The sequence below is a fragment of the Barbus barbus genome (genome assembly GCF_936440315.1).
Source record: "Barbus barbus genome assembly, chromosome: 42".
Lineage (NCBI taxonomy): Eukaryota > Metazoa > Chordata > Actinopteri > Cypriniformes > Cyprinidae > Barbus > Barbus barbus.
The window spans coordinates 6,856,937-6,872,029 of NC_136720.1; the positions used below are offsets into that span (position 1 = coordinate 6,856,937).

Below are 15,093 nucleotides of genomic sequence, written 5' to 3' on the forward strand. Positions count from 1 at the left end.
GCTATCATTTGGAGAGCGATAAACGCAGACAATACTCAGCATTTAAGCAGGATCTGAGTGGGTGTTAAATAGTATGTGTAATAGCTTTCAGGTGAGCGTGTTATTAGTTACAGCTGTGTGTAATCAGTGCAATGGATGATGGGAAATGCAGTCCAGGGGGATGTGTAACAGTCTGTGTGGTTTGAAAGTCAACATAATGGAAGGGCGACCTCTGGTGGCAATCGGACGGAAGGTCACAGACCAGATTCATTACAGCAAGACCCGTCCTCCATGTCCTACATCAGGGGTTCTCAAAGTCTACATTCAAAGGTCCAAATCAGAATTTTCATCAGTGACAAAAGTCCGGACCGGAACAATCGGTTATTACAAAACTTGTTTTTAATAAACACACAAAAAACAAATAAACACAAATTTTTTGAAAAAATAAAGTGCCTTTTGCATTCAAAATACATTAATAACAAGTGTAAAAGTGGCAAAACAATTAATTTATGTGACAACAATAAGCGCTAGCAAAATTAATATTATGTTTAATAATGTCTTAGTGCAAGAAATAATGCAATATCTAGGACATAGATATTGCATTATTTGTTGCACTATTAAGACATTATTAAACATAATATTAATTTTACATGTATCATACTTATTATTAATAATAATACTTATGTATTATTGGTTAACATATTATTATATAATACATTATATACAAATAAATTCAGTAACTTTTATTTACACTATATTTGGGAATGATTGTGGTTGTGAGTTTCTGCAAACTATGGCAGCGATACAGTGAATGGTTTTGCTAAATCAAAGATGGTGCTGTCTGCTGAGCCATTGAGTGAATGTGCACTAAAACGTTACACTCCTGGCTAAATTGTTAGAAAGCTGCAATTAAAAAATAAATAAATTCAGCAGCATTTAGATAAAGCATTTTTTGGTCCAATTTTGTTGAGACAAACTCGAAGGAGAGACCCCTCTCAGGCCCAAAATGTAGCTGTATTTTGAATTCACTGATTGATTCACTACAACCCCCTAGGGTTTCCATGGTTTGGAAATGTGAGATTTCATTCACACATACAGAGAGTCCTGTAAGGATAAAATTACATAATGTCATGATGTTCAATTAACTTATCAGTTAAATTGCTTAGGAGAAGCAAAAAAAATAAAAAAATAAATAAGTTAATTTATATTTGTCATTAGAAAATGGCAGTGATACACATTGTCAAATAATAATTAGGCTTGTCATTGAACCAAATTGTCATGAGTTGTAAAAAAAATAAAAAAATAAATAAAAATAAAAACATAATCTCTGCATAAATTAATAACTACAACATGCAGCTACTAGGCCATAAGTATCCAGCTTTACCCAGACATATATAGTATACCCAAATCCAGTATGCGATGCTATAGCAAATTGCAGCAGTTTGATTATGTAAACATCACCCAATTTACTGTGTGGTCAAACCAGTTACACCACTGTAAGGACACCTCGGTTGGCTGATATGACCTTATGAGTTTGTATTTATAAGAAATAAAAATTATAAAACAAATTGTAAATAAATAAATAAAAATTAAATTAAAAATTGTGTTTAAATCATGCACAAATATCCATTCCCACTTACCCATTATAGAAAATGTTGTTTTGTGTTTAATTCTGTTTATTTAACATTATTTAACTAGCTTTAACTTGCATTTTTGCACATTATTAGCCATACGAAAACATGACTGTTTCATTTAATAAGTGTAATATTCTGTACTAATATATGCATTAGGTTTAGGTTCAGGGTTAGAAAAAAATCGAAATGCTATCACTAATATAGTGTTGATTATAGAATTACTGCAGGAAACACTCAGTGACACTTATCTAAGTGTTTGAGTTTAGCTGCAGAAAAATAAAAAAAAACTGATAATGGTAACTGTTAATAGAGGATTTACCACAACTGTGTGCTTCACTGTAAACAAAATGATGAAACCTTGTGAACCTTGTGCTGCTCAGAAGTGAAGAAAAATGGCATAGGTGTGGATCTACACGAACATATCCTCTCTCTCTCTCTCTCTCTCTCTCTCTCTCTCTCTCTCTCTCTCTCACACACACACACACACACACACACACAAGTTCAGAGCAGTTCTAGGTAGGTACTGTATGACAAATGCACAGCACCAGAGTCAGGTAAATCAGACCTGAAGCACTCAGCACTTTATGTTCCTGAGAGTTCAGTAATACATATTCTCCTCTATAGTGCAGTTACTGTACAATCATCCAGTAAGCAAGTCAGTAACTTATCATTAATACGTGTTTCCCCAAAACATTCTTAGTTAAGTATACCTTCTGTAAGTCATACTATTTTTTTATTTTTTTATGTTTTCCAAAAGTACATCAGCTGGCTAACCATTAGGCAGTAAAGAAGTCTGTTTAAAGGGAATGGTTGTTGTGGGGAGTCAGCTCCAAAATTCAGCTGCTGAATTTAGATCTTCAGGTGCCTCCAACCCAGACTGCTCCAGGGGAACCCCAGATCCCCTGACGCTGCATGTTCAACTCCTCCAGGAGTGGCCCCCGGAAGCCTGGGTTATGAGGTCACGCTCTTCACAGCCTGCTGAGGTTCCCCACCCATTGTCCGGTGCTGCGTGTTCAGCTCCTGGATGAGGATGGGTTGCCCCAACAGTCTTCTATTACTGAAGGGTTGCTGTTCTCCTTGGTATGGGGCCTGCCAGTCCCGATGCAAAACCACAGTATGACCTCCAGGCTTCTTTCTCACCCGATAAACAGACTCTCCAAGCCTCTTCACCACACAACAGGGTCCCCCAGGCACAATCCAATTTAGGCGAGCGTCCCTTCTGTCTCTTAGGCCCATACACACATACAAGCTCTCCTGCATTGAAATCCCATTCCGTGCAGTGATGGTCATATGCTCGTTTCTGGCGGATGCCTGCCTGCAGCTCTTGACAACGAGCAAACTCATGGGCTGAACCAGTCCTGTAACTGATGGGTGTACTCCAACCCAGGTGGTGCATCTAGTGTGTCTGGTGGGTGACCCATCAGCAAGGAAGTTGGGGTCCTCAGTTCTCTGCCCAGCATGAGAAGCACTGGTGTACACCCAGTTGTCTCTTGTACCGCACTCCGATTAGCAAGCAGAACTACTGGTAACTGCAGATCCCAGTAGTTTTGATCCTGGCTCAAACACAGGGACAGTTGGGTGGCAAGTGTCCGGCTATAGAGCTCCACTAGCCCATCCCTCTGGGGGTGCAACAGGGTTGTCCTCGTCTTCCGGATGCCCAACTGTTGATAGAACTCAGAGAACAGTTGGGACTCAAAGTTCCTTACCTGATTGGTATGCATTTTGGGAACTCCAAAGTGAGCAAACATGCCTTCAAGCAGGACTTCTGCCACTGTCCCTGCTTCCTGATTGGGAACAGCATAAGCCTCCGGCCATTTTGCAAAATAGTCCATGGTGACCACCACAAACCGATTTCCTTTAGAGGTCTGTGGAAATGGTCCCAACACATCCACAGCCACATGATCCATGGGACAACCGACCAGACGTTGTTGCAGGGGGGCATGGCAATGCAAGCATCACATCACCGTAAGTAGGACTCTACATCCCTACGACAGGTGTTTCAGTAGAACTCTTGCCACACCTTTTTCAATGTTTTGTTCACCCCAAAATGTCCTACCCCGGCTGTCCATGCATTTCTTCCAAAACCAAGTGGTGACAAGCCTTGGGCACTACCGTCTGCCACATGGTTATGCCAGTTGCGGGTTCCACGGATCTCCTCTGTAACACTCCCATATTCAATTCCAGGCCATCTCGCATGGACCACAGTCCCCTCACCACTGGCACAAAAGCAGCAACATGTTCCCACGCAGGCCTCCACCCTTAAAAAGTTGATGACTACCAGTAGTTCGGAGTCCTTATGCTGTTCAATGACCCACTCTACATTTTAATCCGGCAGCACTGCACAACAAGATGACACCGTCTGCATTTCTGGGATCTAGTCAGCCAAATCCTGCCCCGTATATCCAGCAAGCCGCTCACACTGTGGGCAAGTTGCCCTACAAATGCATCTTGACAATCCACATTCTGATAAATCTCCGCCTTCTGATGCTGGACGGTGAATTGAAACTCCTGCAGGCGTTCTATTCACCGAGCCACCTGTCCCTCTGACTCCTGGAAAGACAACAGCCCCCCCCCGGTTCATTTCTCATTCAGCAGAAGTCAGACAGGAGAACAACATCCAAAACAACAACACCAAGTTAGCAACATGAATACACTGGAGGGTCGAGTAGCAGAGTTGGTACAGATGTATCCGCACCTGTACGATCGCTCACGGAGAGATTTTAAAGACTAGGAGAAGGCTTTCAATTCCTGGAAAGAAATTGCAATGAAGCTTGATACAAAGCGACGTGGAGAAACATCCTAGGCAAGTTTTCCAAAGCAATGAAAATAATGAAAGGAAAGAGTGGAGATGAAGTGGCGAGTACCAAAGTACCCAGGCTATTTTTTGGAGATGTCATGGCTCAGACCTGTCCAACATATCATGTTTTGAAAAGGTAAACTACACGCTAATCAATTGGTGATATGTTTGTGCTGCAAATTCGTTTGTAGTTAGCAAATTGTAGTATTTATATTTTTAACAGCTTATTTTTCTAATAAAACTAGTTTATTGATTGACCTCAGTTATTTTCTTTATTGAACATTGGCGATTGCTAGCTACATGAGTTATATATCTGCAAAAAATCCACACTTGTTGGTGCTTGTGTAACACAGTGTTCATTTTGTCTGATTTACTTTCATTAAAATGTTATTCTTCTATGTACTGTAGTTTGAAAGTGATGACTCTAAAAAAAGTGGTGGCTGATGAATCGTTTCCATCCACATCGTCTCCATCCACAGTCCCACCGTCATCATCATCTGGTCCCACCAGTGACAGTGAGGAAGATGAGCAATGCTCAACCATTTCCCTGGATGACTTTGGTACTTCAGTATTGCAGAGGTCAAGTACTCCATGCAAAGCTGCTACAAATTCAATGACGCAGCCATCTCCATCTTCACTCCCTTCTGTCAAGTCACCTTTATTTATATAGCACTTTTAACAATGTAAATTGCGTCAAAGCAACTGCACAGTATCAAAAAAGGAAAATAGTGTGTCAGTAATGTAAAATTAAAAGATTAAAAAAAGATTTTCAGTTAAAGGCATTTCATTATTGAATTCAGTGATGTCATCATCCAGCTCAGTTCAGTTTAAATAGTGTCTTTGCAATCAGGTCGACAATATCACTGGAAATGAAGTGTCCCCAACTTCAAGCCAGAGGCGACAGCGGCAAGGAACCAAAACGCCATCGGTGACAGAATGGAGAAAAAAACCTTGGGAGAAACCAGGCTCAGTCGGGGGGCCAGTTCTCCTCTGGCCAAACAAACCAGCAGTTCAATTCCAACTGCAGCAAAGTCAGATTGTAAGGGCTCAACTGGTTCCAGTGGTCTTTCCCGATGGCTGTCTAAGTGGTGGGGTCCTCACTGGGGATCTGTCTCTGGCGCTCATCTCGGTGTCCTGTCTCCGCTAACGTTCAGAGCTGTAGAAGTCATCTCTGGGTTCTGATCCACCATCTGATCTGGATACGGACTGGATCGGGTGGCTACGGTGACTGGGGATATGTCCCCGGGCTCTTCCAGGTGTCCGGCCTACGCCAACGCCTGGTGTCCTCTCCCGGCGCCGATCCACAATCTGATACGGACACGGACTGAGAAACAGAATTGAAACAGACAAATATTAGTGTAGATGCCATTCTTCTTATGATGTAATGAGTACATCATGTGTTATGGGGAGTGTTCCCGGTTCCGGTTGATCTAATTGATGCAGCCTAACAATCCTTTAACGGATTTGAATAATAGAAGTGTATTAGTGTGTTATGTGTAAGCCAGGTTAAAGAAATGTGTCTTTAATCTAGATTTAAACTGACAGAGTGTGTCTGCCTCCCTAACAGTATTAGGTAGATTGTTCCAGAGTTTGGGTGCTAAATAGGAAAAGGATCTGCCGCCCGCAGTCGATTTTGATATTCTAGGTATTATCAAATGGCCAGAGTTTTGAGAACGCAACAGACGTGGAGGACTATAATGTGATAAGAGCTTGCTCAAGTACTGAGGAGCTAAGCCATTCAGGGCTTTATAAGTAATTAACAAGATTTTAAAATCTATACAATGTTTGATGGGGAGCCAATGAAGTGTTGACAGAACCGGGCTAATATGGTCGTACTTCCTGGTTCTAGTAAGGACTCTAGCTGCTGCATTTTGGACCAACTGTAATTTGTTGATCATGCGTGCAGAACAACCACCCAGTAAAGCATTACAATAGTCTAACCTTGAGGTCATAAATGCATGAATTAGTATTTCTGCATTTAACGTTGAGAGCATAGGTCGCAATTTAGATATGTTTTTGAGATGGAAAAACACAGTTTTACAGATGCTAGAAACATGGCTTTCAAATGAAAGATTGCTATCAAACAGCACACCTAGGTTCCTAACTGATGAAGAAGAATTGACAGAGCAGCCGTCAAGTGTTAGATAGTGTTCTAGGTTATTACATGTGTGGTTTTTAGGTCTGATAATTAACACCTCGGTGTGTAGCAGTAAGATGTTACTTGTCATCCAGTTTTTTATATCGACTATGCATTCCGTTAGTTTCTCAATTTGGTGTGTTTCACTGGGCCGCAAATAAATATAGAGCTGAGTATCATCAGCATAACAGTGAAAGCTAACACCATGTCTCCTGATAATATCTCCCAAGGGTAACATGTAAAGCGTGAAAAGTAACGGCCCTAGTACTGAGCCCTGAGGTACTCCGTACTGCACTTGTGATTGATATGATACCTCTTCATTCACTGCTACGAACTGATGGCATTCAGATAAGTACGATTTGAACCATGCTAATGCACTTCCACTAATGCCAACAAAGTGTTCTAGTCTATTTAAAGAATGTTGTAGTTGATAGTGTCGAACGCAGAGCTAAGATCCAGTAGAACTAATAAAGAGATACAACCACAATCATATGATAGAAGCAGGTCATTTGTAACTCTAATGAGAGCAGTCTCAGTACTATGATACCGTCTAAATCCTGACTGGAATTCCTCACAAATACTATTTTTCTCTAATGTAAGATATCAGAGACTGAATCAGACGAATTTAAGATGCATCAGAACATTGAAACCTGAGGAGCTGGAATGCAGAGAGGCTTTAAAGCTGTAACAGGACAACGTCATAAATCGGATTCATGGCTCCTAACAAGCAAACTAACCAGCAAGCCTCTTTCACAGAATAGCTTACAACCTTGAGACAAAAGAACACTTATTGATCATTTAAATTCAGGAAGGAGACTGTCAAATTTGTTGCAAGTAATCAAGACTGATGGTCACATGTAAACCTGTGATAGAAAACCACAAGCTACAGACTCTCTTGGGTGGGTCTCCACACACAGAAGACAAAGAACCAGACTGAAAGTCCTTTGTTCATAGAGACAATCTGTTCACATGTACTAAAAATCATCTTAAAAGGACATACAAGTTATTTCTCTGCATAGAAATAACCTATATTATGTTTGTAAACTACACATTAGATTATCATGCTTTAATAAAATATTATGTATGTTTTTTTATCACTATTGAATAGCTGAAGGATTCAGATGCGTGTTTGGTATGTATGAGTGTGAAAATTCATGCTTTAATATAAATTTTAGCCTCATTGAGAAACTCAAAGCAAGGGTTAAATAAGTGATTGATGGTTGTTCAGGTCTATGCAATTGAACATATTGCTGTAAACTTGGGATTTCACATTCCCATTCTCTTAAACTCATCCTTTCCTTACTTTCTCTCTTTCTGCAACGTGTGAATGTATGAATGCTTGTGTTCATGTGTTAGATTATATGTAAACCTGAGACATAAACTAAATAAAATCTTATTTATATTGAAAAGAGAAGTATCTTGTGTTTTGTGCTCACAAGTTAATGTCTTAATCTGCCGATCTAGTTACTGTGCTGTTTAATAGTGTTTTCACTATATTTTGGATTATAATATCCAGTGCAGAGTTTGTTATAAGGCTCGTTCAGTGAATCGCCGTAACAGTGATTCTGTTCAAACCGCTATAAAATCATAAATGATTCCCTTTGAGCTAAATTAAACTATTTCTTTAAATTACATATTAATATTACTTTTATTACGTTACAGTAAGAAGGAATATAATTGCGAGGATACTACCTTATCTAGTATCTTTGACAGAAAAGGGAGATTTGAGATCGGTCTGTAATTAACTAAATCTTTGGGGTCAAGTTGTGGTTTTCTGTGCCATGCAACAAAAGGAAAAGTAGAAGGGACAGTGTGGATGATGGCATTGGACATCTACTTACTTTCCTTGAGAAAGACAAAACTGACAATTTTGATAGGCACGCACAGATTGTTGCAGATTTCATGCGCAAACTACTGCTACAACACTGTACCATCTACAAAAAACGCATACAAGACATTATGTTTGATATTGAGATGCAGCTACTGGATGAGCAAGACAGTGGCACAACACATTAGAGACTGTTTGTTTTTTATAAGCTCTCTTGTGTAAAAAAATTGTGGTTTTGGTGTTTCAAATAAATGTTACTACACCACACTGCTGCAGCTGTTGTTTTTCAATAAGGCAATTGAAAAGTTGCAATAAATGAAGTGCCAAAAGAACATACAATAATAAACTTTTGGTTTTATCAAAATTACATCATAACACCATACAAAGTATACAAAAGGTGTAATAACTTACCCAGTTTAATAAATGAAATGAGCAATATTAAAGTAACAAATAGGTTTGTGTCAGAGAGTCACCACAGTCACCGCAGTCTCCACCCACGACACTCATCAGATCCCAATGCCCCGATTTCTGATCACTGCCACCTGTCAGCACTAATCAGCAGCATTATATCCTTGCACTCTCCCCGTTCACTCACTGTCTGGTCTCAAACTTTCCATGTTGACTAACCTGACCCACTTACCGTTTGTCTACCTAACAGTTGCTCCAGTGTTCCTATCCCTATTCTCCACCATTCCAGTTCTCCACCGTCTCCACGCTCCACTGTGTAACAATTTATATAGCTCAAAAGGGAATTGTATATAAGTAATTTCAATTAATTATGATTAAGTACAATTATTTATATCGGCTGACAGTAATAAGTGTAGCAGAATTAAATTGCCATCAACTGATCTGTTCGTCCAGCGAACATTCAGTGCAAGTTCATATCAACTCTAAGAAAGGATATTTTCTTGGCCACAGAAAACACTTTCCTAAGTATTAATACATTCGAGCATGTAGTAAGGGTCAAAATCGTAAAGGGATATTAATTTGCAAGGCAGAACCAAAAACTCATGTAATTTGTGCACACAACTTTTATTAACTAAACACTAACGCAAACTAGTCTAACAAACAAACAAACAAACATAAATGCGTACAATCACTCATACATGGGGAAAGGGCAAATGAGAGTTGATGGATGAAACCATCAGGAAAACCAGAGAATGCAGTTATGGAAAAAGTCATTTAACCACCGGAGTAAAACCATCAGCGCCGTTTATAATGGGGTCTATAATTTGTACTAATAACTCTGTTTTGTTTAGTTTAAATGTACAATACTTGCAATGCATTTGGTTGTGATGAGTGTCTGGAATGCAGTCTCAGATGAAAGTCTTAATGGTTTCAAGGTTTTGGATTCCCGATCACGTTCTTCCGGGTTGAAGAGTGATGAATTCCAAATATGTTCTGAGGTAGAAATGTTCTTTCCAGGTAGAAAGTGGAAAAAGAGCTAAGAAAGAGATCTGCTGAGGTCAGAGGATCCTTTGTTGAATGGAAAGTCAAGGCCGTAAGGCCTGGCACAAAAACTTTGAGGGTCCAGAATAATTTCTAGCTCACAACAAAACCGCAGACTGCAGGGGCATCACTTACGTGAGAGCTTTATCTGCTAAAGAGGTCACACCTATGGGGAGTCGGAGAGCCTATGGTGACTTGAATTTTTGGAGGGAAAGTTTTCGACTCTTTGTCTCCATGCATGGTAATTTGGATATGAACCGGATTTGACGTCGATATACAAACTATTAAAGATTCTTAGAACACTTATATGTTGCATAGGTATCGACATATAATATACACTCTCAATTAGATCATCCGAAGACGAATTGATAGAGACCAAACATGATATACATGAGATAATATTAACTAGTGTTCTGTAATAAGCATGCATAAAACAGGATACGATACACAAAAACATATACAAGAACAGTAATAATATACACAATGACCTGAAGGTATGTGTGGTCATTCAAAGAAAGGTTTTTCTATGAATTAATTAGAGAAGAGTCCATTTTAATGTCTCTTTCCTAAGGGGAAATGGAGTGAGTTGGTCTGCCCACATTTCTTTTGAGCAATAAAACAAGTGTTATCAGATGGGTTGCCATGGAACCAGAGGCCTGTTCTGCCTTCCTTAGGTGTTAGAGGCATTTCGGGGGAAGGGTCCACAGACCCTCATAGTTGGCCTTTTGGGTTAGGTGAGGGGGCATAAGAGATTATTTGTTAAATATAACAAATAGTTGTGTGTCCGATTGGTCCAAATGTTACAACTGTTACCTCTGGATCCCCTGGAAAAGGAAAAAGGACATTCACACACAGATAAGCCCCTAGAGACATTCCCATTCGTCGCCTGCTTACCTGGACACTACTCAATAAACCTGTTGATTGTATTGCACTAACCTCTGTGTCCTGTGTCTGTCTGCTCACAGTTTGTGTTACTGAAATGACTCCAATAATTAGTTGTTTTTCACTTAAAGCTAAGTTTTTCAGACTATGAGCCATTCACATTTCTCATAGAGGACTGGGTATGGAAATAGAATGTTTCTTTTGTATTGCAAGCACGATACTCAACTCTGAATTGTTCCTAATCATTATTATTTTGTCTGTACCAAACTGAATGGTCAGTTTGGTCAGGTACCTGTCTCACACCTAGATAGACTTCATTATTGTGCTTCATCATACATTCAACTGAAACTACTAAAGAAAATGTGTTTTACAAATGGTAAAATTTGTAATCATTACACATGATTTTACAGTAATGGTTGAGCAAATAAACTCAGATTTTTACTGCACTTCATCCTGCAGCATCTGGACATACCAGGGACTTATGTGAGAATCCTGTTTGTAGACTTCAGCTCCGCTTTTAACACCCTTCAGAATAAACTGACACTGCTCTCCGTCCCCACCTTCGTCTGTCAGTGGATCACCAACTTCCTGACAGACAGGCAGCAGCTAGTGAGGCTGGGAAAATTCTCATCCAGCACCCGCACCATCAGCACTGGAGCTCCTCAGGGCTGCATTCTCTCCCCACTGCTCTTCTCCCTCTACACAAACAACTGCCCATCTAAAGACCCCTCTGTCAAGCTCTTGAAGTTTGCAGACGACACCACACTGAACGGCCTCATCCAGGACGGTGATGAGTCTGCTTACAGACACGAGGTTAAGGAGCTGGTTATCTGGTGCATTCTTAACAACCTGGAGCTTAACATGCTCAAAACTCACTAGCTGCTGCCTGTCTGTCAGGAAGTTTGTGATCCACTGACAGATGAAGGTGGGGACGGAGAGCAGTGTCAGTTTATTCTGAAGGGTGTTAAAAGCGGAGCTGAAGTCTATAAACAGGATTCTCACATAAGTCCCTGGTATGTCCAGATGCTGCAGGATGAAGTGCAGTCCCATGTTGACTGCATCATCCACAGACCTGTTTGCTCTGTAGGCAAACTGCAGGGGGTCCAGTAAGGGTCCAGTGGAGGCCTTCAGATAAGCCAAAACCAGTCTTTCAAATGATTTCATGGCCACAGACGTTAGAGCCACATGTCTGTAGTCATTAAGTCCAGTAATTTTGGGTTTATTTGGGACAGGGATGATGGTGGAGCGTTTGAAGCATGAGGGGACTTTGCACAGCTCCAGTGATCTGTTGAAGATCTGTGTGAAGATGGGGGCCAACTGGTCAGCATAGATTTTTATGCAGGCTGGTGACATACCGTCTGGGCCTGGTGCTTTCCTTCTTTTGTTCTTTCTGAAGACCTGGCGCACGTCATCTTCACTGATCTGAATTGCAGGTTTGAGGGAGAGGGGGATTGCTGGGGGTGTTAATGGTTGTGTGGAGAGGTGTCCAGGGCGGGTGTGGGGTGTTTTCTCAATCCTGCAGTAGAACTCATTCTGCCAGTTGTTGATTCTCAAGAGTGCTGGGGAATAGTATCTTGTAACTGGTGATATCTTTCATTCCTTTCCACACTGAAGCAGAATCACTGGAAGAGAATTTGTTCCTTAGCTTGCCAGAATATTTCCTCTTTGCCACTCTGATCTCCTTTTCCAGTGTGTATTTGGCCTGTTTATACAAGACTTTATCCTCCTTTCTGTAAGCATCTTTTTTGGCCTGATGGAGCTGAGTTTTGCAGTGAACCATGGTTTGTCATTGTTGTAAGTTGAGTAAGATGAGTCTTGGTAGGAATGCACATATCCTCACAGAAACTGATATAAGATGTTACAGTCTCTGTGAGCTCGTTTGCAGCAGCTTCAAAAACAGTCCAATCAGTAAGGTTGAAACAGTCTTGTAAAACCCGCTCTGTTTCATTAGTCCTTCTTTTAACAGTTCTTAATACAGGTTTAGCAGATTTAAGTTTCTGCCTGTAGGTCGGTATGAGATGAACCAAACAGTGATCAGAGAGTCCTAAAGCTGCTCGTGGGACAGAGTGATATGCGTCTTTTATCGCTGTGTAACAGTGATCCAATATATGTGACCCTTAACCACAAAACCATTCATAAGTGTCAAGATTTATACATCATCTGAAAGCTGAATAAATAAGCTTTCCATTGATGTATGGTTTGTTAGGACAATATTTGGCCGAGATACAACTATTTGAATATCTGGAATCTGAAGGTGCAAAAAAAAAAAAAAACAATATTGAGAAAATCGCCTTTAAAGTTGTCCAAATTAAGTTCTTATCAATGCATATTACTAATCAAAAAATAAGTTTTGATATATTTACAGTAGGAAATTTACAATATATCTTCATGGAACGTGATCTTTACTTAATGTCCTAATGATTTTTGGCATAAAATAAATTCAATAATTTTGACCCATACAATGTATTTTTGGCTATTGCTACAAATATACCCCAGCGACTTAAGACTGGTTTTGTGGTCCAGGGTCCCATATTACTGTCTCTGGTGGGACATGTGATGTGCTGTCTATATTTTGGCAGTTCGCTGGAGAGTTTTGCTTTATTAACCTGTTAACGTTTACCAGAGCGACGACGCACTGAAGCGTTTTTTTCCCCACTAGTTTAATGTTTATGAATGAATTTAACGTGAAAGAATATCATTAATCTTGACAAACTATATATCATTCTGAAGGTCTAAGCCTCAAGCATCGACGACAGATCGCTGTTTTCCAATGGAAAGCTTATATGGAATGTATTTGCTACATTTGTGTAAGCAGTACACATCAAAACATGCAGAATAAAAAAGCAGTACATACCAGATTCATTGTAATAACGAGCCACAAACGCGTCCACTGCTGAATTCCCAGTTTAGTTAGAAAGATAAGGGTCCACAGAACAACATCCCAGCGAGCACTTTTAGTCCAGCGAAACAATAACATTGTAATAAGGATGAATATTTCTTTGTTTACATTTAATTTCTTCGGGAGAGTTATTGTTTGCGTCCGTTATGGAATAAAGTACGCTCAAAAACAGCGTCTTGGTGGTAAAAAACACAACACGGTGTTGTAGCATACAGTTTTACAAACAGAATGAGACCATCCACGGAATAAAAAGTCTCAGAAAAGCGGAATATAGATTATTTGAATTTGGCGCTCTCTCCTGCCAGCGTGTGACGCAGCTGTCATCTGAGCGGGGCGTAACTTAGCGATCTGCTTTATCCATAAAAAACTGTTTTTTTTTTCTTCTACATTTTTATATGTGTGTGTGTGTGTATTGTGTGGGGAATGTGGCCGTATCTGCATGATTATCATATGTATGGACGGACATCAGCGTGTTTATTACCGACTCTATGACGGCTATCATTGTGATTCAATGATCAGCTATTATTGATTATATGGCCCATTTGTATGATTATCATCTGAATGGAAGCACATCAGCGTGTGATTACTGACTCTATGACCATGTCTGCCAATATCACTTCATGTCTGGCAATCAGAATACTTCAGTATACATACTATATACAAAGCATTTTTTTTCTATTTTGTTTCCTTTTTTATTACTCAAATAATTATTTTTGTATTTTTTAGTGCTCAAATAAATATGTCTATTATTTTATAGTTGAGGAATATGTATAATGACTAAAATAGTTTGTATAATTCTGCAATCCATTTGGTGGTTATTTTTCCTCAAACAGGGGGGTGGGAGGACTATAAATAGTTTCAGAAAAAATATTGCAGGAGTCTAATTTTTCATGGTATCTTCTTCAAATTTGAAATATAAACTCATGAGACATGTGGCTTTCAATCCATTACTTTTATGGATTGTTCCAGGACTTATTTCATGTATTTGTATATGAAATAAAAAAACATTCAGTGTGGAAAAATATTTTTCAAGGCACGTCAGTGTCTATAACTTTTTATCTTTTTGAGGATTATCAACTTAGGATGATGATAGTAAAGGCTAGAATGTCTTCTTTCCAAAGATACCTAATTTGTTTGTGTAGCACACTTTGTCAGGAACTGTTACCGTTTTAATTTAGGTAGGTTATTTAGGTAGGCAAAACATCTGAATAATCAAAATCCGGTAAAAGATTTTCTGGTGTGTTCTGCTGACTGTTTAGCAGGTCATCCCTGGTAAAACTGATCGTGATTGAGAAATAAAAAACAGGAAAAACAAACAAAAACAGTACAAACACTGAAGAGCAAAGCACTGTAGCTGCCATCTGCGGCGCCATCTTAGATCACAATCATGCAGATATCACTTAGATCTTAGATCATGCAGTTCACGTGAAACAACACAATTTTAACAAACACAAGTGTTTGGAAAAAGTCTCTCAGGGCATTCCTGGT

General features: G+C 39.6%; 1 protein-coding gene across 1 annotated transcript; it reads left to right on the forward strand.

Moving 5' to 3' along the window:
- Positions 1-4,257: 4,257 nt before the first annotated feature.
- LOC306861818 (uncharacterized protein) lies at positions 4,258-8,563 on the forward strand (the record flags this gene model as incomplete). Its single annotated transcript, XM_079404306.1, is given in 5 exon segments — positions 4,258-4,341; positions 4,345-4,387; positions 4,390-4,493; positions 4,495-4,521; positions 8,312-8,563. Coding segments are annotated over 5 exon segments (510 nt in total).
- Between the last annotated feature and the right edge of the window lie 6,530 nt (positions 8,564-15,093).